The sequence below is a fragment of the Hylobates moloch genome, unplaced genomic scaffold, assembly GCF_009828535.3.
Source record: "Hylobates moloch isolate HMO894 unplaced genomic scaffold, HMol_V3 SCAFFOLD_10, whole genome shotgun sequence".
In the NCBI taxonomy this organism is placed as follows: domain Eukaryota; kingdom Metazoa; phylum Chordata; class Mammalia; order Primates; family Hylobatidae; genus Hylobates; species Hylobates moloch.
The window spans coordinates 34287270-34312084 of record NW_026652285.1 but is presented as its reverse complement, the minus strand read 5'-3'; the positions used below and the strand labels follow the sequence as shown (position 1 = coordinate 34312084).

Sequence of the window (24815 nt, the reverse complement as noted above, 5' to 3'; positions counted from 1 at the left end):
CTGGGCTGGGGGTTCCAAGGGCCAGAACGCGCTTCAGAAAGTGCCCGGAGGCACGAAGGCCAGCGGCCCCAAACGGCCTCGCTAACCTCGGCCCGGGCGGGGGAGGCGAGCCCAGGACGGCCGTCCGCTGGCAGCTGAGCCGGGCGGAGGCGGGCGCCCGCCCTCCGAGGGGCCGCGCTTACCCGTCGGGCGAGTACTCGAGGTTGAAGACGGCGCCGTGGGTGCGGGTGCTGAGGTACACCGAGTCCGCGGGGTGGATGGAACCGTAGAGGCTAGTCATGGTGCGAAAATTGTCCCGCGCCGGGTCCACGAACAGCCCGCGGCCCAGGCTGCGCTCTTTCAGCCACCCGAACAGCCTGGCGCCAGGGCCGCCCAGGCCCGCGCCGAGGCCGTGACGGCCCCGGCCGTCGGCGTTGCAGTCTGCCCCGGGCCGCCGGCGCGGAGGGGAGGGAGGTGATGGCTCTCCCTGGGCGGAGGCAGCTGAGGACTCCGGAGCTCCGGGCAGCCCTAGCTCTCCGGAACGCGGGGCCGGGAACAGCGATGGGGCGCCGGGGCGGCGAGGGCTCCGGGCGGGTGGAGGGGGATGGGTCGCATCAGCCCCGGGATGCAGCGGCGAGGGCGGCCTGGTGGCTGCTGCCTGCCCCTCGTGGGGCGCCGGCTCCTCAGCCCCGGCTCCGGCCGATCTGTCCCCTCCAGGGCTATGGGGCCCAAAGGGAAACATGACCAATGCCCCCGCCCCCCGCTCCGGGCCACTGCCCCGCCGGCCGACACCTCAGTGCCCCCCGTTCAGCTGCCACTTCCGGCGTGCAGCGGCCTAACCCCACCGGCTGGAAACCCGCGCCGCCCCTCGGCTATCGTCCGCCGGGGACCGGGAAAGCTGAGACACCGCCGGGTCTGGGGCGCTGCAGCCCCGGGAACGGAGGTAGGGAGTGAGTAGTCACCTGTGTGAGCGACTGAGGATACCGGGGGCTGGGCTATATGGGGCGTTATCATCTGGGCACCTGATGTGGGTGGCAGAGAGTCAGTCTGTAGTTGTCAGTGACCGGTGGCTGCGTGCCTGGGGATGAGTGGCCTGACCAGTCAGTCCTGTGAGGCTGAGTATGTACTGGTGTCTCCACTTTACACTGGGATCAGCGAGGGATTAAGAATTAGTGCATTACGTGCAGGCCACACAGAATAGGTGACATGCCACTCTTTTTTTTTTGAGACGGAGTCTCGCTCTGTCGCCCAGGCTGGAGTGCAGTGGCTCACTGCAACCTCCGTCTCCCGGGTTCAAGCAATTCTCTGCCCCAGCCTCCCGAGCAGCTGGGATTACAGGCGCCTACCACCACGACCGGCTAATTTTTTGTATTTTTTAGTAGAGATGGGGTTTCACCATCTTGGCCTAGCTGGTCTTGAACCTCGTGATCCACCCGTCTCGGCCTCCCGAAGTGCTGGGATTACAGGCATGAGCCACCGCGCTTGGCCAGCATGCCCAACTCTTAAAGGCACAACAAGTTCAGGGTGACCACAGGCAACTTCTTCCAAAACCTATTTGTCACAAGGCAAATGAGAGACTGAGCGGAAACAGGTTTGGATGTGCTACCCAAGGTCTGTGTATCTGGGCTTAAATGAAAGATGGCAAATAAGTGATAGTTACTTTTCTGGGTCAACTTGACTGGGCTAAGAGGTTCCCAGATAGCCTGGAAAAACATTATTTCTGTGTGTGCCTGTGAGGGTGTTTCCAGGACAGATTAGCATTTGAATCAATAAAAGATCTGCCCTCACCAGTGTGGACAGGCATCATCCTATTCATTAAAGACTGAAAAGGAACAAAAAGGCAGAAGGGGTGATTTTACTTTCTCTTAAGTTGGTACATCCATCTTCTGCCCTTAGACATCAAAACTCGGTTCTGCGGGCTTTGGACTTGGGGTCTCATCGTCAGTTTTCAGGCCTTCAGTCTTGGACCGGGAGTTATACCATTAGCTCCTGATTCTCACACCTTCAGACTCGGACTGAATTACACCACCAGATTTCCTGGTTCTCCAGCTTGCAGACTGCAGATCATGGGACTCCTCTACAATGATATGAACCAATTCCCATACTAAATGTTCTCTTATATCTATATCTCCTATTGGTTCTACTTCTCTGGAGACCCACTGGATGGGTCCAATCTACTGTAGCAGCCTACTTGCCTGGCGTTCACACTCTTCATATGTATGCCAGCACATATATTCTACTGAACCTATCCTAGAAGTCCTAGGCTGTTGAATTTTGTAGCTGTTACCTAGCTTTCCTTGCCTAATAGCCAGGGTAGGACAACTATTTGAGTAACCAGGCTATAGATTAGCCACTGGTCTAGGAGGCTGCCAGACCAAAGGTCGTTGCCCATAGAGACTCATGCTCTTGGGAATTTGAATTGGGAAATCAGAAGTGAGGCAGTTGGCCATGATGGTTGGGATTGAAAAGTCATAAGGCACCTTCCTTCCTTCCTTCCTTCCTTCCTTCCTTCCTTCCTTCCTTCCTTCCTCCCTCCCACTCTCCCTCTCTTCCTCCCTCCCTCCTTCCCTCCCTCCCTTCCTCCTTGCTTTCTTCTTTTCTTCTTTCTTTTCTTCCCTCTGTGGCCCAGCCTGGAGTACACTCGGCTCGCTGCAGGCTCCCGTGATTCTCTTGCCCTGGCCACCACCCCTCCCTGGTTTTTCTCCTTTGGCTGGAGGCGCGGTTTCGCCATGTCGGCCAGGCTGGTCTCCAGCTCCTGACCTCGAATGGTCTGCCCGCCTCGGCCTCCCAAGGTGCTGGGACTGCAGACGGAGGCTCGCTCACTCGGTGCTGGGTGTTGCCCGGGCTGGAGTGCGGTGGCGTGGTCTTGGCTCACTGCAGCCTCCGCCTCCCAGCCGCCTGCCTTGCCCTCCTAGGGTGCTGGGATTGCAGCCTCTGCCCGGCCGCCGCCCCGTCTGGAGGTGGGGAGCGTCTCTGCCTGGCCGCCCATCGTCTGGGTTATGAGGAGCTTCTCTGCCTGGCCGCCCCGTCTGGGAGGTGAGGAGCGCCTCTGCCCAGCCGCCACCCCGGCTAGGAAGTGAGGAACGTCTCTGCCTGGCCGCCCATCGTCTGGGATGTGAGGAGCGACTCTGCTCGGCCGCCACCCCGTCTGGGAAGTGAGGAGCGACTCTGCTTGGCCGCCACCCCGTCTGGGAAGTGAGGAGCGCCTCTGCCCGGCCGCCCCTTCTGGGATGTGAGGAGCGCCTCTGCCCGGCCGCCCCGTCTGGGAAGTGAGCGCCTCTGCCCGGCCACCCCGTCTGGGATGTGAGAAGCGCCTCTGCCCGGCCACCCATCGTCTGGGATGTGAGGAGCGCCCCTACCCGGCCGCTCCTGCCACATCACTGGATGTGAAGACCCCTTGGCCAGGCGCAGCCCACTAGATGTGACCCCATCTGGGAAGAAGTGAGGAGCGCATCTGCCCGGCCGCCCCATCTGGGAAGTGAGGAGCGCCTCTGCCCGGCCGCCCCGTCTGGGAAGTGGGGAGCGCCTCTGCCCGGCCGCCCCGTCTGGGAAATGAGGAGCGCCTCTGCCCGGCCGCCCAGTCTGGGAAGAAGTGAGGAGCGCCTCTGCCCGGCCGCCCCGTCTGAGAAGTGAGGAGCGCCTCTGCGCGGCCGCCCCGTCTGGGAAGTGAGGAGCGCCTCTGCCCGGCCGCCCCTTCTGGGTTGTGAGGAGCACCTCTGCTCGGCCGCCCCGTCTGGGAACTGAGAAGCGCCTCTGCCCGGCCACCCATCGTCTGGGATGTGAGGAGCGCCTCTGCCCGGCCGCCCCGTCCAGGAAGTGAGGAGCCCCTCTGCCCGGCCGCCACCCCGTCTAGGAAGTGAGGAGCATCTCTGCCTGGCCGCCCCGTCTGGGATGTGGGGAGCGCCTCTGCCTGGCCACCTCATCGGGGAGGTCTACCACAGAGGCCAGAAGCAATGTGGGGGCTGGACGTGGTGGCTCACGCCTGTAGTCCCAATACTCTGGGAGGCCAAGGCGGGTTGATCACTTGAGGCTAGGAGTTTGAGACCAGCCTGGCCAACATGGCGAAACATATAAAAAATACAACTGACAAACCAACCAACCAACCAGCCAAGCGACAACAAAACAGGTCTACCCTGGAGTCGTACTCTAATTTTTTCTATTTTCCTCCCTTTCTGATCCTTTATCCCACTTTCTTTTTCTTCCTCTTCCTTCTCCTTCTTCTTTGTCAAATAGAGGATTGAGTTATTATCATTGATCCATACAAAGTCCCTCTCTCATTTATTTTCTTTAATTCCCACCCCCCATTTCTATTCCCCGTCTTCCCATGGGCAACCTTCCTAATATGTTTGATATGCATCTTTTTGTTTGTATGTACTTTTAGAAAATGTTTATTGTTTTGTGTGCAAAAAAAAAAATTTTTTTTTAAAACCCCAAAAAAAAAAAAAAAGTCATAAGGCAGAGTGAGGCCACTGGAGTCCTGAGCAAACCAAAGGAGTAAGAGAAATCATGAGAAAGCAGCAGCCATGAGAGAGAGAACAGATTTGGGGTAGAGGGTGAGAAAGAAAGTTGACGGTAGGAGGAGGTACAGATACATAAAAAGAGACGGACTCAGAACAGGTTAGACTTGTTCTTGGCAGAGTCCCCCTAGGGTCTTCCTGTAGAGTCCCTTGAGGTACCAGAATGATGGCTGCTCAATTTCAGTTTCAGTTTCCTGTGGGATGATCACTTGCACAATACCTGAACCAGGACTTACGCACTGACAAGAAGAATCAAGGGCCTAGCACAGTGGCTCACATCTGTAATCTCAGTGCTTTGGGAGGCCAAGGTAGGAGGATCTTTTTTTTTTTTCAGGGTCTCACTCTGTTGACCAGGGTGGAGTATAGTAATACAGTCATGGCTCACTGCAGCCTCAACCTCCCAAGCTCAAATGGCAGGAAGATCTTTTGAGGGCAAGGAGTTTGAGACCAGCCTGGACAACATCATGAAACTCTGTCTCTCTATGAAAAATAACAAAATCATTCCGGTGTGGTGATGCATGCTTGCAGTTCTAGCTGCTCGGAAGGCTGAGCCAGGAGGATCCCCTGAGCCCAAGAGTTCAAGGTAACAATGAGCTATGATCACCCCACTGCACTTCAGCCTGAGCAACAGAGTGAGACCCCATCTCAAAAAAAAAAAAAGAATTGGAATGACAACCAAGAAAACAAATGTGTCCTTTCAACCAGGGAGCCTTCTGTAGCCCAAAGAAAACAATGTACTCAAGGAGTAAAGTGATCCTGTCATATAAGCTTATTGAAAAATAAAAAGCAAACATTCATATAATGTTTAGTATGTGCCTAATATTATGCTGAGTAAAGTGATTCTATCATATAAGCTTATTGAAAAATAATAAACATTCATATAATGTTTAGTATGTGCCTAATATGCTAAGCCGGTTCTTATATATTAACTCAAAACTCAAGGTATGTTGGTATGATTATTATCCCCATTTTAGAGATGAGAAAACACAGACACAAAAAAGAAAAGTCAGCCTGAGAGTGGTAAAGCCAGGATTCAAATCCAGGCAATCTAGCTCCAGGTTCCATGCTCATAACCAGATGCTATACACACATCTGTAAATTGGCTTGGATCTACAGCTATCACTGTACATGCAAGCTCCTTGCCAAGGATGGCAACTCAATAGTATTTTTTAAAAACCTCCAAATCCAAGCCAATCTACAAATATCAGGTCTGGCTCCCCTTTTCTTCTGAACACTGTTAAATTCCGAACCTTTGAATAACTGTAATCCCATGAAAAAGAACAACTTCCATTTGTTGAGTAAGTGCTTCACCAGGCTTACTGGCAGGAGCTTTGCAAGCATTGTCTCTAAATTTCCCGTTACTGGGGGCAGCCATAACTTGGCAACTATGAGGAAATGCAAGCTCAGTATTGCCACAGCTACAGATTTTTCAAAAAATGCCACATGTGGAAGTTCAAAATGAGGCCTGCTGTGGGCTCAATGATGCCACAAGAAATAGGACATAGGACGATATACCTAACACAGCAAGGAGATACTTTGTGTGGCCATCAGTAGATCTTTGAGAAAAGACAGAGTCACTCTGTTTGACAGGCATGAGCCACTGTGCCCAGCCTCATATTCTCTTTATTTAAGAAGATACCGGAGGTTATGGACCTCTAGCAAAATGGACAGATAAGGCAAGAAAGTGGAATAAAAGTGATCTAAGTGGATCTAAGAAGGAGAGCAGTGCAGGAAGGTATAAAAGACAGGTGTACAAAAAGGGAGGGAAATATGACACATGCTACAACATATATGAACCTTGAGAACATTATGCCAAGTGAAATCAGCCAGTCACAAAAGGATATATATACTGTATGTTTCCACTTCTATGCAGTACGTAGAGTCGTCAAATTCACAGAGACAAAGAAGAATGGTGGATGCCGGGGACTAGGGTGAGGTGGGGATGGGGAGGTATTGTTTCATGGGTACAGAATTTCAGTTTTGCAAGATGAGAAGAGTTCTGGAGATGGATGGTGGTGATGGTTGCACAACAGTATGAATATACTTAACACTATGTATGTACTGAATGTACATGTAAAAATGGTTAAGATGATAAATTTTGTTATGCATATTTTACCACAACTAATGAAAAGACAGCTGTGCAGCAGTCCTGAAGAGCAGCCCCCCCCCAAAGTGGGAGGAGCACAGAGTGGGAAGTCTCCAGAGGAAAAATGGAAATGGAATGTTGGAATCTATTAAGGTGAGGCAAAAGACTCCAATGCCAGAGTAGTGGAAGAAATTAACAAAGTATATAGAATAACAAGCAATGGACTGAAATGAGGCAATCACCAACTCCATGAAAAATAAAGGATTGTGTAAAATGTACAATCTGTCAAGGCAGATAACAATATTTGCACTGGTAATATTGTAAAAAATGGCTTCTGATTTAACCAGAAATTGTGCTGTAACTATGCCAGTGTTAGCAAAGCGTGGAGAGGGAGGGATGAAGAGTGTGGAAATAGGAAGAGTCAAAACCACATCTACCTTGTCAGGAAGTCAACACATTCTCTTAAAATTAAGAAATCAATGGCCGGGCGCGGTGGCTCACGCTTGTAATCCCAGCACTTTGGGAGGCCGAGGCGGGCAGATCACGAGGTCAGGAGATCGAGACCACGGTGAAACCCCGTCTCTACTAAAATTACAAAAAATTAGCCGGGCGTGGTGGCGGGCGCCTGTAGTCCCAGCTACTCGGAGAGGCTGAGGCAGGAGAATGGCGTGAACCCGGGAGGCGGAGCTTGCAGTGAGCCGAGATCGCGCCACTGCACTCCAGCCTGGGCGACAGAGCGAGACTCCGTCTCAAAAAAAAAAAAAAAAAAAAAAAATTAAGAAATCAAGCAATATCAATGTATTATATTTAAACATTGAGGTAAAATATCAGAGAAAAGAGCTGTAGATGAAGGTGGTTGTCTTTTCAGATGGGAACTGGAGGTGGCAATGGGTAGGAATTTTTTCATCTTCTCAAACTGAAACGTCGTATACTTAGGCATGAAGTCCCATTTCCACCCCCCAACCCCCACTCCCAAGCACCTGGCATCCACTGCTCTCTTTCAGAAGCCTTGTAGACTCAAAATTACCTGCACTATTTAGGTGACAACTAAAAGTGGATATTTTCTAAGGTGTAAGTCATGTTACTGTTTTTCCTCAGGCATACTGTTTTCAGCCTAGAGCAAAAGTAAACTTTTAAGTGGTCTCTGCAGGGATATCTGACATTAAATGTTCATAAAGCTGGAGAAATACCTAGCAAGTTTAAAAGTTAGTGGAGCTTTCCCTGGTACAGAAACTCTTTCACAGAGTTTACACAATGCCTTTGATATACTGGTTTCTAGGTTCTTGGGATCTGAGTGTGTATGTGCATTTGCACAGATTTGGTAGTTTCAGTCTGGTGTGTTTGATGCTATGATAAATTATGGACAGTGAGCTATGGAAACACAGATGAGGGACAGTTCAACAGAGGGTCAGAAGATACTCCCTGGAGGAGCTGGTGATCAAGCCAGTTTTTAAGGAGAGGTTAAGCAGAGGGAGGGAGCCTGGATTGTTAAGCAGGATGCATACATGGCATGAAGAATGGCACAGATCAGGGCATGTTTGGGAAATTTACAAGGGATTTGGTGTTGTTCAAGAAATGGAGGTCAGGGAGAAGCAGGATGAGGTGGCAAGGTGAGGAGAAGAGAGGGTCACAGAGAGTCTTAGTTTTTTCCCTGTAGGTGATATGATGCTCTCAGAGGGCTTTCAGGCAGGAGAAAGGCATGGTCAAAGCTGTGTTTGTTATTTGTTTTGCAACAAGTTTTTCCATATATTTGCCCCATCAGGCTGAATTGTCATCAAGAAGACATCTATTTTGCCTGTCTCCATATTATGTTTTTAGTTATGAAAAATTTTCAAACAAAATTACAGAGAAGAGTATTAAAAAAAAAACTATGTGCCCATCATCCGGATTCCATTATTAGGATTTTGCCACATTCAATTCATCTCTCTCTCTCTCTCTCTCTCCTTTTTCTGTGAAAATAATTCTTTATTGTGGTAAAATATATATAAACATAAAATTTACCATTTTAATCATTTTTAGGTATACAGTTCAGTGATACTAGGTACATTCATGTTGTTGTGCATCCATCACCACCATCCATATCCAGAACTTTTTCATCTTCCCAAACTGAAACTCTGTACCCATGAAACAATGACTCATTCACCCATCTCTCCAGCCTCTGGCAACTAAATATCAACTTTGTATCTCCATGGTTTGAAGGCATTTCATATAAATGGAATAATATAATATGTGGCCTTTTACTTAGCATAATATTTTCTAGATTAATTTTACATTGTAGCACATATTAGCATTTAGTCCCTTTTAGGTTTAAATAATATTCTATTGTATGATATACCATGCTTTGTTTATTCACTTATCAGTCGCTGGACATTTGCATTATTTATACTTTTGGCTATTATTAATCATTATGCTATGAACATTCATGTCTAAGTTTTTGTGTAAACATAAGCTTTCAATTTTCTTGGGTATATCCTAGAAGTAGAATTGTCTGCCTCTGCCTTTCTTTCTCCCTTCTCTTCCCTTCCCTCCCCTCCCCTCTCCTCCCTCCTCCCTCCCCCCCCCCTTTCCCCTCTCCTTCCCTCCCTTCCCTTCCCTTCCTCTCCCTTCCCTTCTCTTTTCAGAGATGGGGTCTCTGTTACTCAGGCTGATCTCAAACCCCTGGGCTCAAGTGATCATCCTGCCCAGCCTTCTACAGTGCTGGGATTACAGGCATGAGCCACCACGCCCCTGGCTGGAATTGCTATGTTATATGGTTACTTTATGTTTAACTTTTTAAGAAGCTGCAAAACTGTTTTTCAGTTTTCAAAGTGGCTGTACCATTTTACAATTCTACCAGCAAGATGAGTGTTCCGAAATTTCTATATCCACAACAACACTGGTTATAATGTCTTTTTGATTGTAGCCATCCTAGTGGAGGTGAAGTGATATCTCATTGTGATTTAATTTGAATTTCCCAGATGACTAATGATACTGAGTATCTTTTCATATGCTTATTGGTTGTTCATATATCTCCTTTGAATAAATGTCTGTTTGGATCCTTGGCCCACCTTTAAATTGGGTCATCTATCTTTTTATTATTGAGTAGTAAAGTTCTTTATATATTCTAGATACATGTCACTTATCAGACATATAATTTTTAAATATTTTCTCCTATTCAGTGAGTTATCTGTTCTAATTTTGATAAAGTCAGATTTTTCAATTTTTTCCTGAATGTGCTTCTGGTGGTATAATATCTAAGAAACCACTGTCAAATCTAAGGTCACAAAGATTTGCCTCTGCATTTTCTTCTAAGAGTTTTATAATTTTAGTTCTGAGATTTAGGCCTTTCAATCATTTAATGTTTTTATATAGTTTAAGATAGGGGTCCAACTTCATTCTTTTGCATGTGTATATCCAGTTGTGCTTACACCATGTATTGAAAACATTATTCTTTCCCCATTGAATTGTCTTGGCACCTGTATAAAAAATCAGCTGATTGTAAGCTTGAAGGGTTTTTTAAAAATATTTTTTCCCATCTCTCAACTTTTAGCTGAAGATGACGGTTTATTTCTGTATCTTAATTCTATTCCATTAATCTATATCTATCCTTATACCTATACAACATTGTCTTGATTACTGTAGCCTTGTAGTAAGTTTTGCAATCAGAAATATAAGTTCTTTTGTTCTCACAAAAGAAGAACTTTGTTCTTCAAGATTGTTTTGGCTATTCTGAGTCTCTTGAATTTCCATACAAACTTTAGGAGCAATTTGTCATTTTTTGCAATGAAGGCAGTTAGGATTTTGAGAAAAATTGGATTGAATCTGTATTTTAATTTTGGGAATAGTGTTATCTTAGCAACATTTTTTTAAATTATTGTTATTTGTGGAGATGTGGTCTCACTTTGTTGCCTAGGGTGGTCAGGAACTCCTGGGCTCAAGCAGTCGTCCTGCCATGACCTCCCATTAATAATATTAAATCATCTGAACCACAAAAATGGGGTGGGGTGCCTTTTCAATTATTTAGATCTTTGTTAATTCCCTTTAACAATATTTTGTAGTTTTCAGAGTTTAAGTTTGACATTTCTGACCAGGCACAATGGCTCATGCCTGTAATCCCAACACTTTGGGAGGCTGAATGTGAGGATTGCTTGAGCCCAGAAGTTCAAAATCAGGCTGAGCAACATAGTGAGACTCCCATCTCTACAAATTAAAAAAAAAAAAAAGTTTGACATTTCTTTTGTTGAATTAATTCCCAAATATTTTCTTTTCTTTGATGCTATATAGTGGAATTATTTTTCAAGTTTTATTTTTGGGTTGTTCATTTCAAGGGTACAGAAATATAATTAATTTTTGTATATCCTGCAAACTTGCTGAACTTGTTAGTGTTAGTTCTAATGGTTTTGTGTATGTGTGTGTGTGTGTGTGTGTGTTTGTGTGGGTGGGTGGGTGCCTTAGGATTTTCTATGTACCAGATCACATCATGTGCAAATATAGATGGTTTTAATTTTTCCTTTCCTATCTAGATATCTTTTATTGCTTTTACTTACCAAATTACCCTGGACAGAACCCCCAGTATAATGGTGAATGGAAATGGCAAGAGCAGACTTCCTTGTCTTATTCCCGGTCTTTAGTGCAAAGCTTTCAGTCTTTCACTATTAAGTGTTATCTGTGGGTTTTTCATAGATGCCTTTTATCAAATGGAGGAGGTTCTTTTCTAATCCTATTTATTGAGGTTTGTTTTTGTTTTTGTTTTTAAATCACGACAGGGTGTTAGACATTCTCGAATGCTTTTTCTGCGTCTATTGAGATGGCATAATACATTAATTTCAGATGTTAAAAGACCTTGCATACTTGGGATTAATTCCACTTGGTCACAGTATACAGTCCTTTCTATGTTGCTGGATTCAGTTTGCTAGTGTTTTATTGAAGATTTCTGTGTCTGTATTCATACAGGATATTGATTCATAAAGGAAAAGAATAGTTTCCTTTTCCTGTGATGTCTTTAGTTTTGATATCAGGGTAATACTGGCCTCATCAAATGAATTGGGATGTGTTCCCTCCTCTTCTGTTTTTTGTAAGAGTTTGTGATAACTGGTATTGATTCTTATTTAAATGTTTGGTATAATTCACCAGTGAAGCCATCTGGGAATGGGCAGACTCTACCTTATTGCTATTACTGATGAATTTGATATTACCACCTGATATGGTTTGGCTGTGTCCCCACACAAATCTCATCTTGAATTGTAACTCCCACAATTCCCATGTGTCATGGGAGGAACCTGGTGGGAGGTGATTGAATTATGGGGTAGATCTGTCCTGTGCTGTTCTCAGAATAGTGAATAAGTCTCACAAGATCAGATGGTTTTAAAAATGGGAGTTTCCCTGCACAAGCTCTCTATTTGCCTGCTACCATCCGTGACTTGCTCCTCCTTGCCTTCCGCCATGATTGTGAGGCCTCCCCTGCCATGTGGAACTGTAAGTCCATTAAACCTCTTTTTCTTCCCAGTCTTGGGTATGTCTTTATCAACAGCATGAAAATGGACTAATACACCACCTCATGAGACCTTGTGCTAGTTATCAATGTATTGTCTCTCAGGTCTAAATTCATCCTTCACTGACTGCTCTGAGAAAATGGATCTGAGCCTTAAATTTTTTTCCTTTGTTCTCTTTCGTGATGATATGCTTTATAGGTAGAAGGCCCTGAAGAGGCATTTCAGGAGGAATGGGTTTTGCTTCCTGGTCCAGTTGTGCTCAATGGCACACTTCTGCATCACAGCAGCTTCTCCAGCATCTGTTCCTGCTTTGATTGGTGGCCAGAAACACTCAGCAGCCAGCAGTGTTCCTTAGCACCCTATTGGGCAGTTTTATAGCAGAGGCTTCCAGGAGACCCCTCCCCGTGAATACGTTTCCTCAGCAACCTAAAAGTGCCAGAAAATTCTAGAGGGTGGATTTATGGGAAGTTCCACTGGAAGATTCCCAGTGACTTCTTGCCATTTAATGAGCCATAGCCATGCTCTCTTCAAAAGGGTCTCAATCGGCCCTGGCTGGAGGCAAGAGGCTCCTCCTTGGGAACTCTTTCACAGCATTAGAGTAGCAGCTGTTCCTTATATCTGCTATTGCTATACTCTTTAAAGCTCTCTAGTTCTTATTAGCCAGTGCTTCATTATTCCAATACTCTGTTATAGCTAATAATTCCTTATATATTAAACTGTCTTTATTCAAACGAGCATAGTTTGTCTCCTGATTAGACCTGGACTGATGAAGATATCTTAAGCTTTTCCATGGATCCATCTATGCCTGGACCTTGTATATAGAAGGAATTCAATGAATAGTCCCTTAATAGCATCATGACACACAGTTTTCTTATGTAGTTGTCACAATTTCAGGCCCTTTCATCCTTACATTTATTGAGCATTATTGTCTGTGCTCAGGAATCTTGCTGTGTGGCAGGAGATAAGAGGAGAGAATCAGTAGCTAGAAGAATACAACAGCTAAAGTGGCCTTGCTGAATAGTCCAGAATGATAAAAAAACTTAGTGCGCTAAAAAAAAAATTGCATGCGATGACACTGCAGAGATAAGCTAGAGTCAGATGATGACAGGCCTTGACTTCTATTGGGAAAGGCAGTTTGCTGTGGCCTTGAGCATCTCTGCATGTGCTTGCTAAGTATGCCAAACACAAGGCCTAACTTTCCCCTAATACTGAACCATTTCTAGCTAGTCACGTTGGCATTTAACTAGGTTAAGATGACCACAGCATAACTACCATACAACAGCTCACTCCCTCAGGGAAGGAGGCTGGTTGGTGTGCCACTTGCTACAAAAGATGCTAGGCCCTTTGCCCTGGATCCCTCAGTCATGGTGCAAACCACTGCATGTGCAACCACTGTCCGGGCCCATTGCATTTACTCCATAGGACTTGAGGACAGGCCAACCAGTGCTACCATGCTGATACTCCTACTGTATGCTGTGTTGAATAACAAATTTCTTCATCTGATCCACCAAATCTCATCTACATTGGTACCAATGGAGTTGTGGCTGGTGAACCTGCTTTCTTGCTTAGTCATCTCTGTTGGAGTCTTGTTATTTCTTGCCATTCTCTAGGAGGTTGGGGCTCTTCTCTAACAAAGGGTGTCATGACACAGGCACACACATACACTACAAAATGAAAATAAACATGAACTAGAAAGATGTTTCCTTATTTGAGAAATGCAGATAAATGGCAAAGCTGTTGGAAACCAGAAAACCATGTAATTTTGAGTATTTAAAATCAATCCTGTATTGTGATACACCAAGACCAAACTTGAATGTTATTCCACATAAGAATCTAGCCAACAGAATGTAGTTCAGATTTGGGGAATGATGGTGAGGAAACTATATTTTATGGAATTGCTAACACATTTAAAACAGTAGTTGGTAAGAAAAAAGTGTGTTCTGGGCCAGGTGTGGCGGCTCACGCCTGTAATCCCAGTACTTTGGGAGGCCTAGGTGGGCGGATCACCTGAGGTCAGGAGTTCGAGACCAGCCTGGCCAATATGGCGAAACCCCGTCTCTACTAAAAATACAAAAATTAGCCAGGCGTGGTGGTGCGTGCCTGTAGTCCCAACTACTTGGGAGGCTGAGGCAGGAGAATCACTTGAACCTGGGAGGCGGAGGTTGCAGTGAGCCAAGATCATGTCACTGCACTCCAGCTTGGGCAACAGACCAAGGCTCTGTCTCAAAAAAAAAAAAAAAAAAGTGTTCTTTTACTTTTTACAATAAATCCTGTTTGAGAAGTTATGATTCTTGTGTAAAAACATCTGTAGCAAGTAGTCTCTCATTTGTGCAGTGATAACTGTGGGCATTTATGTTTTTAGATTAAATCCTGTATTTGAATAAAGATGTTAACAATACTTTCATGGACTTTTACGGTTAATTTCAGTATGTAAATTAGCATGTAGTTCATTTATAATTTTAGAAACTAGTAAACTAAAAAATATTAAAGGTTCACTCAAATTATCACTTTCTTTGTAACACCTATCCTGACCCCTGCCTTTCTTCCATGTAGAGATAACTATTTCATCCTCTGTACCCTCAGGGCTGACACTCTATTCAGGTTTTTGCATCCACCTTAACACTTGCTATCTTCATGTGGAGACAGTGAACTTCCCCAAGGGCAGGGACCAGGACTCAGCCGCCTCCCCAGCTCAATTCCTGGCTGAAAGCAAATGCTCGACTAGTGTTGGTTAAAAGGAACAAATGCTCAACCTCACCAGTTGGTAAAGAAAAGCAACCGTGAGATGCCACCTTTCTAACTTCTACACTAGCAAGGATTAGTTATGAAGAGGAAGTTCTGGGAGGAGTCCAGAAAGCTACACTCTGGTCCAACCTTTCCAAAGGTCAATTTGGCAATTTCCCCAAGTGTCATACTAATGCTGTGTAACCCCAAATTCAGGCTCATGTACCTGATGCAGAGCTGAAGCCAAACGCTAAGACACAGGTGCTTGGAGATAGAGAAAGGTTTGTTCAATTGGGCCAAAGCGAGAAGGCGGAAGAGCAAGATCTCTCAAATGTTGCTTAAGAAAGAGATGACAGCAGGCATTTTTATGGGGTAGGGTGTGAGGGAGGGAGAGTTTCCGGGAACAGAGGGGAAAAATCTGTGTCTCTACTGTCTCAGATAAAACTTTCAGCAACCAGACTTATGGGTGTCAGCAGCCGGTCAAAAAGTCCTTAATGGCATTCATTCCTTCTGCAAAATATTTTCATGACCCTGAAGTTATCCCTCCTGCTAGACAAACAGGACAACCGCATTTTATAATTATATTGTGGGAACAAGAGATATTGGGCAAAACAGGAGCGCTTACTATGTGCATGCAGGCAAGGGCCTGATCAGAATTTTCACGATGGCCGGGCGCGGTGGCTAACGTCCGGCATCCTGGCACTTTGGGAGGCCGAGGCAAGTGGATCATTTGAGGTCAGGAGTTCGAGACCAGCCTGGCCAACATGGCTAAACCCCGTCTGTACTAAAAATACAAAAGTTAGCCAGTCGTGGTGGTGCATGCCTGTAATCCCAGCTACTTGGGAGGCTGAGGGAAGATAATCGCTTGAACTTGGGAGGTGGAGGTTACAGTGAGCCGAGATCGTACCACTGCACTCCAGTCTGGGCGGCAGAGCGAGACTTTGCCTCAAAAACAAAAAAGCAAAACAGAAAAAAAAAAACAACACCAAACGGAATTTTCAATACTTCAGTTACTAAAAAATGCCAGAGTACTTAAATCTCAAGAGACCTGGTTACACTCCGAATGGGGAGACGTAGGCCAGAGGCACTGGAAAGGTGAGCAGTCTCGACTGCTTCGCCTCGAAACCCCTAAGCCTCTGAAGAGAACGGGCGTAATCCACCTCGCGATTGGCAAGCAAACACACGCACCGGCAGAGAGCAAAGCGCGCACGCCGCCTGCACCGGGCTCTGGCCTCCTCTGCATTCCCCAATCGTTGCACTGTTCCCACTTTTATAACCAGGAGAGGAGGCATGCGCTGCCCGAAAACGCGAACCGCGACCCATGGGACGCTAGAACCCACCCGCGCGCCCTCGACGGCTTGAAGCCGGGTTCCAGACACTCGTTCGCGGCCTAGGGCTCCCGCCGCCCAGGACCGGGTGCTCACTCTCGCCAGGGAGCGAGACCGTGAGGTGGCGAAACACCTCCTCGGCTGCGCGCGGCGTGGTGGGCAGGCTGCGGTCCCGCGCGCCCCACCCGCTCTGGGCGTGTCAAGGTGGTAGGTAGGTGTTCAGGAGTGGAGCCCCGCCCAGCCACCGCCTTCGGGTCGTGAGAAGACTCTCCTCCTGGCCTCCCTGTTTCATCTGCTTTGACCCGCGAGAGAGCTACACCGCTCGCCACGTGCGGCCCCCACTGGGTAGTGGGCCTCATAGGGCTCCGCCGCTAGATCTGGGCCAAGTTTCTTCCAGAGACTTCACTACCGACATGGGGTGTATCAAGGACGGTCCAGAGAACTTTCCCCGACCTGCCTGTTTGCTTGGCCGGAATGTGAGGTCCTTGAGCGCCCTTGAGCCATGGCCTTGGGCCTGCCAAGATTGAGGCAGGCGTGGTCATCGAATACTTCTGGAGTGGGGAAGAGAGCACAATTTATGCTGTCCCTGCCACAGGAGCTCCCACTTTTGCCAGGGAAACTAACCTGGAGGTGGGAGCTCCTTTTATTTGTTGGCCTTTTACTATACCCAGGGGAAAATGGCTTGCCAAATTTGGAGGGTGTGTTAGAGATGATCTGTCTTAATCATACTAAAAAATCTAAAAATTCGGCCGGGCGCGGTGGCTCATGCCTGTAATCCCAGTACTTTGGGAGGCCAAAGTGGGCCTATCACTTGAGGTCAGGCGTTCAAGACCAGCCTGGCCAGCATGGTGAAACGCTGTCTCTACTAAAAATACAAAAATTAGCCAGGTGTGGTGGTGCACTCCTGTAATCCTAGCTACTCGGGAGCCTGAGGCAGGAGGATTGCTTGAACCTGGGAGGCGGAGGTTGCAGTGAGCCGAGATGGTGCCACTGCAGTCCAGCCTGGGAGACAGAGTGAGACTCCGTCTAAAAAAAGAAAAGAAATCTAAAAATTACGTTGGAAGCAGGTGCCTCAAAGAGATGAGCAGTAGAAAGGGAGGGCAGCTAAAGGCCATCGGTCAGTCACGGCCTCCCAGACCCTAGGAACTCTACCACTGCTGGAGAATCTGATCAAGCAGTAATTGAAGGTTAGGGTTGACAGAGAAAATGGTGATTTAAAATAAGAACCCCAAAAGTCAGATGATTGGAAGCTCTTTGGGCTTGGAATTCAACTGCTTCTCACGTGGGCAACTAAGTGTGCTCCAGGGAAATTTGAGTTACTGATATTCCAGGCCATGTAGGGCTATCGCAAGCACGTGAAATATGTATATTTGCAGGGGGAAAAAGTCTAGGGAGAAATAACACACCAAAGGAATATATTCCTTCATTCATCAGGTATTACCTATTTCATGCCACACCTTGGGCTCTAAAGAATCAGAACTACAGTGTAGCAAGGGAGAAAAACGGGCAAGACTAAAACATCGTTTATTTTCTTCTTTTATTTTTCTCTGTGTTTTCTAAATGTTACTAGATCTCTAACAACGAAGAAGGTTTTATTTATTTTGAAACAAACTACTTTTCCTGTTAAAAGGTCAGCCACTTTTCTGAGGGCGGAGTCAGAAAGAAGGGCCCATGAACCCACCTAGCGTCCAGTTTCCCTTTTTTTTTTTTTTCTTTTTACAGGGTCTCACTCTGTCATCCAGACTGGAGTGCAGTGGCACCATCTCGGCTCACTGCAACCTCCGCCTCCTAGGTTCAAGTGATTCTCCTGTCTCAGCCTCCCGAGTAGCTGGGATTACAGGTGCTTGCCACCACGCCCGGCTAATTTTTGTATTTTTGTATTTTTTTTTTTTTTTTTTTTAGACGGAGTCTCGCTCTGTCGCCCAGGCTGGAGTGCAGTGGCGCAGTCTCGGCTCACTGCAAGCTCCACCTCCCGGGTTCATGCCATTCTCCTGCCTCAGCCTCTCCGAGTAGCTGGGACTACAGGCGCCCGCCACCACGCCCGGCTAATTTTTTGTATTTTTAGTAGAGACGGGGTTTCACCGTGGTCTCGATCTCCTGACCTCGTGATCCACCCGCCTCGGCCTCCCAAAGTGCTGGGATTACAAGCGTGAGCCACCGCGCCCGGCCAATTTTTGTATTTTTAGTAGAGACAGGGATTCACCATGGTGGCCAGGCTGGTCTTGAACTCGACCTCAAATGATCCGCCCGTCTCGGCCTCCCAAACTGCTGGGATTACAGGCGTGAGCCACCGCGCCCGGCCCCAGCGTCCAATTTTCAAAGCCCCTCTGCTCAGCTTCCAGAGATCCCAAGAAACTCTTAAGTGGGAGTATCTCGTATCTGCACGATGCGACCGGTCACAAAACACGCGACCCGAGACACTGGAAGTGGAGGCTTCTCGATGGACCAAGCTGCGCGGTTTTCATACCGACCCGCGGCCAGGCTGTAAGATAGGTGGCCGGCCACAGACAATCACTGCCACCTTGGACAGGGACCCGTGAGCTGACGGCCATTAAGCTTCATAAACTGGTCCAAATCCAGCGGACCGCTACTGCCGGAAACGGAAAGTCCTCAAGGGCGGGTGTTGGAAGCGGAGCGGAAGCGGAAGGCGGGTACCGGAAACGGTGTTTGGTGGCGCCTGCCATGGCCGAAGCTACGTCTGTCGCGGCTGAATCTCTCGCGGGCAGCAGGGCGCGCGCTGCACGCACAGCACTAGGTCAGGTGGTGCTCCCGGGTGAGGAGCTGCTCCTGCCGGAACAGGAGGACGCGGAAGGCCCTGGGGGTGCAGGGGAGCGACCGTTGAGCCTGAATGCTGGAGCGCGCCCGCGTGTGCGCGTTGTATGCGGTCCGGGCCTTCGGCGCTGTGGGGACCGCCTGCTGGTCACCAAGTGCGGCCGCCTCCGTCACAAGGACCCCGGCAGTGGCAGCGGCGGCGGTGTTTACTGGGTGGACTCTCAGCAGAAGCGGGTGAGCTGGGACTCCGGAGGGGTGGTGCGGCAGTGAGAGTGGTAGCCCTGCTTTGAGAAGACCTCCCAAAAGAAGGGTTGGGACCCTGAGGCCCTCTTTTGTTCGGGCAAACCTAGAGCCACCGTAGTCTTGTGCCCACTTCTGCATGTCCTTTAGAGGGACCGTGAACAATAGGAACATAGCCTGAGAAGGGCAACCAGGAGAGAAAAACGTTTGGAGACCGTGAGTCATGATTATAGTCTTCAAAACCCCACAGCAGGCCTGCCCTTTGGAGTCTCAGAGGGCAGGACTAGGCTCAATGAGTGGATGTCATAGGGAGTTAATTTCACCTAGAATAGGTAAGAATTTCATATAGAAAAAATTGTGTATGGAATGGGCTTCCTTGGTTGTAAGGATTCCTTTGCCACTGGATTTATGCCACAAAGCTACGGACTTACTGGTTGGGGTGCCTCAGAGATAATGGGGTTTGGACTCAACAGATTGCCAGAAGCTGCACACCCGACACTTTATGATGTGATTTTCTTTTACCGAAAGTGGCATTTGATCAGATTTCTTTCTCTTTAATGACAATAACCACAAAGGACTTGCTGAAGGTATCTTCCAATGGTATCTTGTCATTTATGGCTGTTTTCTCATTCTATTTCCTTTTGTAGTATGTTCCAGTAAAAGGAGACCATGTGATTGGCATAGTGACAGCTAAATCTGGAGATATATTCAAAGTTGATGTTGGAGGGAGTGAGCCAGCTTCTTTGTCTTACTTGTCATTTGAAGGTGCAACTAAAAGAAACAGACCAAATGTGCAGGTAATTATGGGAGCCTTTGGTTTCAAAGTAAGAAACATCCATTCCCTAGAACACTCAAATATCCAGAAGGCTATCTGAATTGTCTCTAAAGCATGACCTAGATCTCTGAGCATGTATATAATTGCCCCAGGCTCCAAGAGTTTCTTCAGATGCTCCGGGATCAGAGCCACATAATTATTATTTTTTTACATTTACAATTTATTTTACATTGGCTACATTTGTTCTTGGGATGTTTCATTTCTACTGAGTTGAAAGGTTGTATCTGTCCTCGCCATTATTTGTTATGTCCATATCCTCTGGACAAGGATGTCTGCTGTAGGCTTAGAGGAGGGACAGGTGGTGCAAATTGACATTATCAGCTATCCATCCATCCTGGCTGTAGGTCCTAGAAGCTGATAGAGGAGTAATATTGTTACCTCGGGTTTTCAATTGGAGCTTTTCAGGTAGCATAGCCACACCACCTTGTCTATCCAGCCCGAAATTTAGTGATTTCTTCGCCTCTTCTCATTCACTTCTCATGCAAATTTAGTTGCTTAATCCTATTTTGATCTTATTTGATTCTGTCTCTGATCTTTGGCATATCCGTCCCTTTATCTCCACTTCGAAAGTTCAGGCTTCAGCTCCCTCTTGACTGGTCTCAGTCACTTCTTCATTAATCCCTGCCTCCATGCTTTTACCTCACTATCCAGGGTTTTGAGAGCTGACATCCTCACACGGTCACTTTCTCGAAAAGAAAAAACAAGATTCTCCAAAATCTACAGAATTCCTTGGCATTACACTCCAGGTGTCTTTCCTCATCCCTAATTATATCTTTCATACAGCCATACTCAAGTCACACCAAACGCCATTAAACTCAATTTCTTGCCCTTATTTGCACATGCTGTTCTCTCTGTCTTGATTGCACCATCCCTTCGCACCCTATGGAACACATTCTCATCCTTTGAGACCTAGGCTAAACATGACCACCTCTGTAAAGCCATCTCCAGTTGTCACTTTTCTCATATCTTTGCTCTAGCACTTACTGGATTTAGCCTCGACTGAGGTTTGTTTATATGTACCTCCCCACTGCCCTCCAAGACCAAATGCTTCTGAAAAGCAGAGAATGTTTTTTTCCTTTCTAGTTTACATAGTCACCAACAAACAGTAGGTACTTAATACGTTTTGTTGAGTGAACAGAATGAGTTCACTCTCCATTTCCTCAGCTTCATCCCTTTGAAGTTTAGCTCTATGAGGTTTTTAAGTAAATCTTGCAGGGAGAAGTGTCAGTGAATTATTGTTTGGTTTTGCTTTGAATGATTGCATGCCAGAGTTCGTTCCTTTTTCTGTAAATCTGTAATTCTCTAGGGTAGTGCCACCTAATATAACTTTCTACAGTGATGCTGTTTTTTATCTGCACTAATTAGTATGGTAGCCACTAGCTGTTGAGCACTTGAAATGTGGCTAATGCAACTCAGGAAATTAATTTTAAATATCTAATTTTAATTTAAATGTAAGTTTAAACAATTGGCTATCTACCATATTGGACAGTGCAATATAGAGGTGTTCTCTGGCCCTGAGATGGCTCCTCATCTGTAATTTCCTAGTTGGTGAAAGGGAATGATACGTGTGTTCCTTTTTTTCCCCAAGACTCAACTCCAAAGTGACTGTGGGAATCCTATAGTGCAGTCATTCCCTTAGCCGCAGAACTGTAGGTGGCTGGCATTGATGCCTGTGAGAAAGAACCAATAGTAGCACCTGTAGTTTGCTGAGAGGAAATGAACTGGTTTTTAATATCATTGTAGGTTGGAGATCTCATCTATGGCCAATTTGTGGTTGCTAATAAAGACATGGAACCAGAGATGGTCTGTATTGACAGCTGTGGACGAGCCAATGGAATGGGTGTCATTGGACAGGATGGTCTGCTTTTTAAAGTGACTCTGGGCTTAATTAGAAAGTAAGTCCTGATGTCTGCTGGCTTGCCTGCCTTTTATAATTATACATTCTTGGAAAGTTGGTTAATCTTCAGGATTCAGATTCTTTGTAACATTTGAATTTCTCCTCAAAGTTAGAAATCAGTATCCATTTTAACACATTTGGAAACTCATGGAGTTAATCCTATCTTCTTGGAAACATCAAATTCAGATGTGTTTGACTGTGTAGTTTCTGGTGGGCTAATACTTCATGCTTTAATCCCTTACTCTGTATTCATGTCTTCCCTCCCAGGCCTGCTGCTTATTTGACTCAGCCCAAATGTGAAAACTGGCCTTTCCCCTGTTCTGAGTCACTTGAATACAGATGCAGTCTGCAGTTGTACAAAATTATCAATTTTTTCTAATTAGGGGGGTCACACACAGCTTAGATTGTGATGTTCCAGGTTATGTAGACATTCACAGAAGGCTTCTGACACTTGGTCCTGGTAAGTTTAATAGTTCACACTGAGGCAGATTCTCTTTTTGGTGTTTAGAATTTTACCCACCCAAAGCTGTGCCATATTCAGGGGCTTTACTCCTAGAACCAGTGAAGTTCAGAGCTATCTTGTATGCCTCTCCTTGCTACATATCCTAAAGATCTGGAGAATTAAGTTTGGACATCAGAGAAGCATGTTATTAACCAAGCAGCACCCTTATGGTTTGAAAGAGCCAATGTTCCTCTCCAAGTACTGAATTTAACACGAAAATAATATGGCCAGGAAAATAAAAGTGTCTTTTAGCACTGTAGATTAAAAAAGTTACGATTCCCAGTCTAGAATTAAAGTGCTCTGACAATCTAGGGGAATGACTTTTACAAAGTTGGTAACCTAGGGAGTTTAATTTCTTTGTAAGGGATAGCCCCTCTGTAATCTCTGGTATATCTTTGAACAGTGTAAAGTTTCTTCTTGGAAGAAAGGAGGCAGCAAATGTCATGTGCCTTGTTCTTGTTGAATAGCTATGGAGAACTGCTCACAAAAGGAATCACATTCTAAAGGAGAGTCCGGACACACGTTTGCCACTTCATTAAGTTTCATTTTCTTTTCTCTTCCCACCAGGCTATTAGCTCCAGATTGTGAAATCATACAGGAAGTGGGAAAACTCTATCCACTGGAGATAGTATTTGGAATGAATGGAAGAATATGGGTTAAGGCAAAAACCATCCAGCAGACTTTAATTTTGGCAAACATTTTAGAAGCTTGTGAACACATGACGTCAGATCAAAGAAAACAGATCTTCTCCAGATTGGCAGAAAGTTGATACAGGTGGACTTTTTTACAGGTCAGTTGAGGCAAAAAAACTATGGGTTTTTCCAGGTGAACTTCCCCCATTTAAATACTCAGAAGATAAGGTGTGAATGTATGTATTATCTTATTAGAGTCCTAAAGTATTTTTATAAGTTACTGGTTTTCACCCATGCTTTCGTGGGAGAGAAAATCATTGCAAAATCATTTTTTTTGTTCGGTACAATAAAGTTTACTAAACAGTATTAGGGTTTATTTGGAGTTAACTCCCTTAGTAATTGCCACAGCTTCCATAATTAACTGGAGGTCAGCAGTAAAATAATTTTCTGATTATAACAGTAAGCCAGGTTCACCAGAGGAAATGTAGAGTACATAAGTATAAAGCAGCAAAGAAATGTCACCTGTAGTCCCATTATTCAGCGGGTGAGTATATAACGAAATACCGTGTTTTTTCATTTACCAAGTATTGTGTTTTGCATGGATTAAACTCCTTTATTCTTACTAACTGCAGAAGACACTTATCCTCATAATTGAAACTGAGGCACAGAGTTTAACTTGGCCTGCATTCTCTATGTTCATCAAATTGAAATTATAGTATTATAGCTTATATGCTACTTTGTAATATACTTTTGTCTACTTCAAACAGCATGATACATTTCACAACTTCCATTAAAAATTCATTAGTCACATATTTCATGTTACATATTTTTGATATAGTTTTATCATTAAATTAACACTATGAGGATTTCTGAATCCCAATCTGGCCAAGTCTTATTTTGCTAAAATCATTTCCTAGGAGCTAAGCATAGAAAACTCTTCTATGCTATTTAGTATATTAACTAAAACCTTTAGAGGTTTAAAAAAAAAAAAAAAAAGACTGCCAGGTGATCCACATCAGTGATTCTTGGTTTCTAGACGTCTGAGAATACGTGAGATACAGATCCCCTGAAGCCTATCCATAGAAAGTCCTTTTTGGATCAAAGAGATTATAGAACTCATTGTTTATCTATTTGTTGATAAAGACCAAGGAGCTTTGTGTGTTTCTAATGATGTTTTTTTTCTAAGGACTGGACGGTTTATTTCAATAGCTTTTAGGGGTACAAGTGGTTTTGGATTACATGGATGAATTGTATAGTGGTGAAGTCTGAAATTTTGGTGTACCAGTCACCTGGGTACTATATATTGTACCCAGTATGTAGTTTTTTATCCTTCCCCTACCCCGTTCTGGGTCTCCAGTGTCTGTTATACCACTCTGTGTGCTTACCTGTAGCTTAGCTCCCACTTACAAGTGGGAACATTTGGTATTTGGTTTTCCATTCCTGAGTTACTTCACTAAGAATAATAGCTTCCAATACTATCCAAGTTGCTGCAAAAGACATTTTGTTGTTTTTTATGGCTGAGTAATATTCCACAGGATATATATATACTTTATCCATTCATTGGTTGATAGGTACTTAGGTTGGTCCCATATCTTTTATTATGAACTGTCTAGCCAGTTTTTAAATAGAAAGGCACTGATATAATTTATTAGGTGAACACAGTTCCTTAGGAATTAAATTGTGAAGGGGAGGGGACAGAGCAGAGAAGTAATCTATTGGTTGAGGTATTGAATATATTTCCCGAATTTGCTAGCTGCTTAACTAGCAAGTTAACCCAAACTGTCAGAGTAACTGAAGCAAATATGTCCAACTGGGACATAAGGAACATGAGA

At 45.6% G+C, this 24815-nt stretch overlaps 2 protein-coding genes and 1 long non-coding RNA gene across 8 annotated transcripts in view; 2 read left to right on the top strand and 1 right to left on the bottom strand.

Annotated features, from left to right (window-relative positions):
• Window positions 1–798, bottom strand: part of DCAF10 (DDB1 and CUL4 associated factor 10) — a 67497-nt gene extending 66699 nt beyond the window's left edge. For both annotated transcript variants that reach the window (XM_032164196.2, XM_032164197.2), the window contains exon 1: window positions 183–798. In XM_032164196.2, the coding sequence (XP_032020087.1) occupies window positions 183–721 (539 nt within the window). In that variant the 5' untranslated portion in view covers window positions 722–798. The remainder of the gene's footprint in view (window positions 1–182) is intronic.
• Window positions 798–5159, top strand: LOC131384329 (uncharacterized). The gene is made up of 2 exons (XR_009215059.1): window positions 798–922; window positions 4681–5159. It is a non-coding gene; the product is annotated as an uncharacterized LOC131384329 (long non-coding RNA).
• A 13536-nt stretch (window positions 5160–18695) lies between these two features.
• The window catches only part of EXOSC3 (exosome component 3), a 31620-nt gene continuing 25500 nt past the window's right edge, over window positions 18696–24815 (top strand). For 4 of the 5 annotated variants that reach the window (XM_032164192.2, XM_058445220.1, XM_032164193.2 and 1 more), the window contains exons 1-4: window positions 18705–19111; window positions 19765–19914; window positions 21696–21847; window positions 22919–23141. In XM_032164192.2, the coding sequence (XP_032020083.1) occupies window positions 18788–19111; window positions 19765–19914; window positions 21696–21847; window positions 22919–23120 (828 nt within the window). In that variant the 5' untranslated portion in view covers window positions 18705–18787 and the 3' untranslated portion in view covers window positions 23121–23141. Of the gene's footprint in view, window positions 19112–19764; window positions 19915–21695; window positions 21848–22918; window positions 24132–24815 lie in introns of those variants that run through there. The other variant, XM_032164195.2, reaches the window with a different exon arrangement.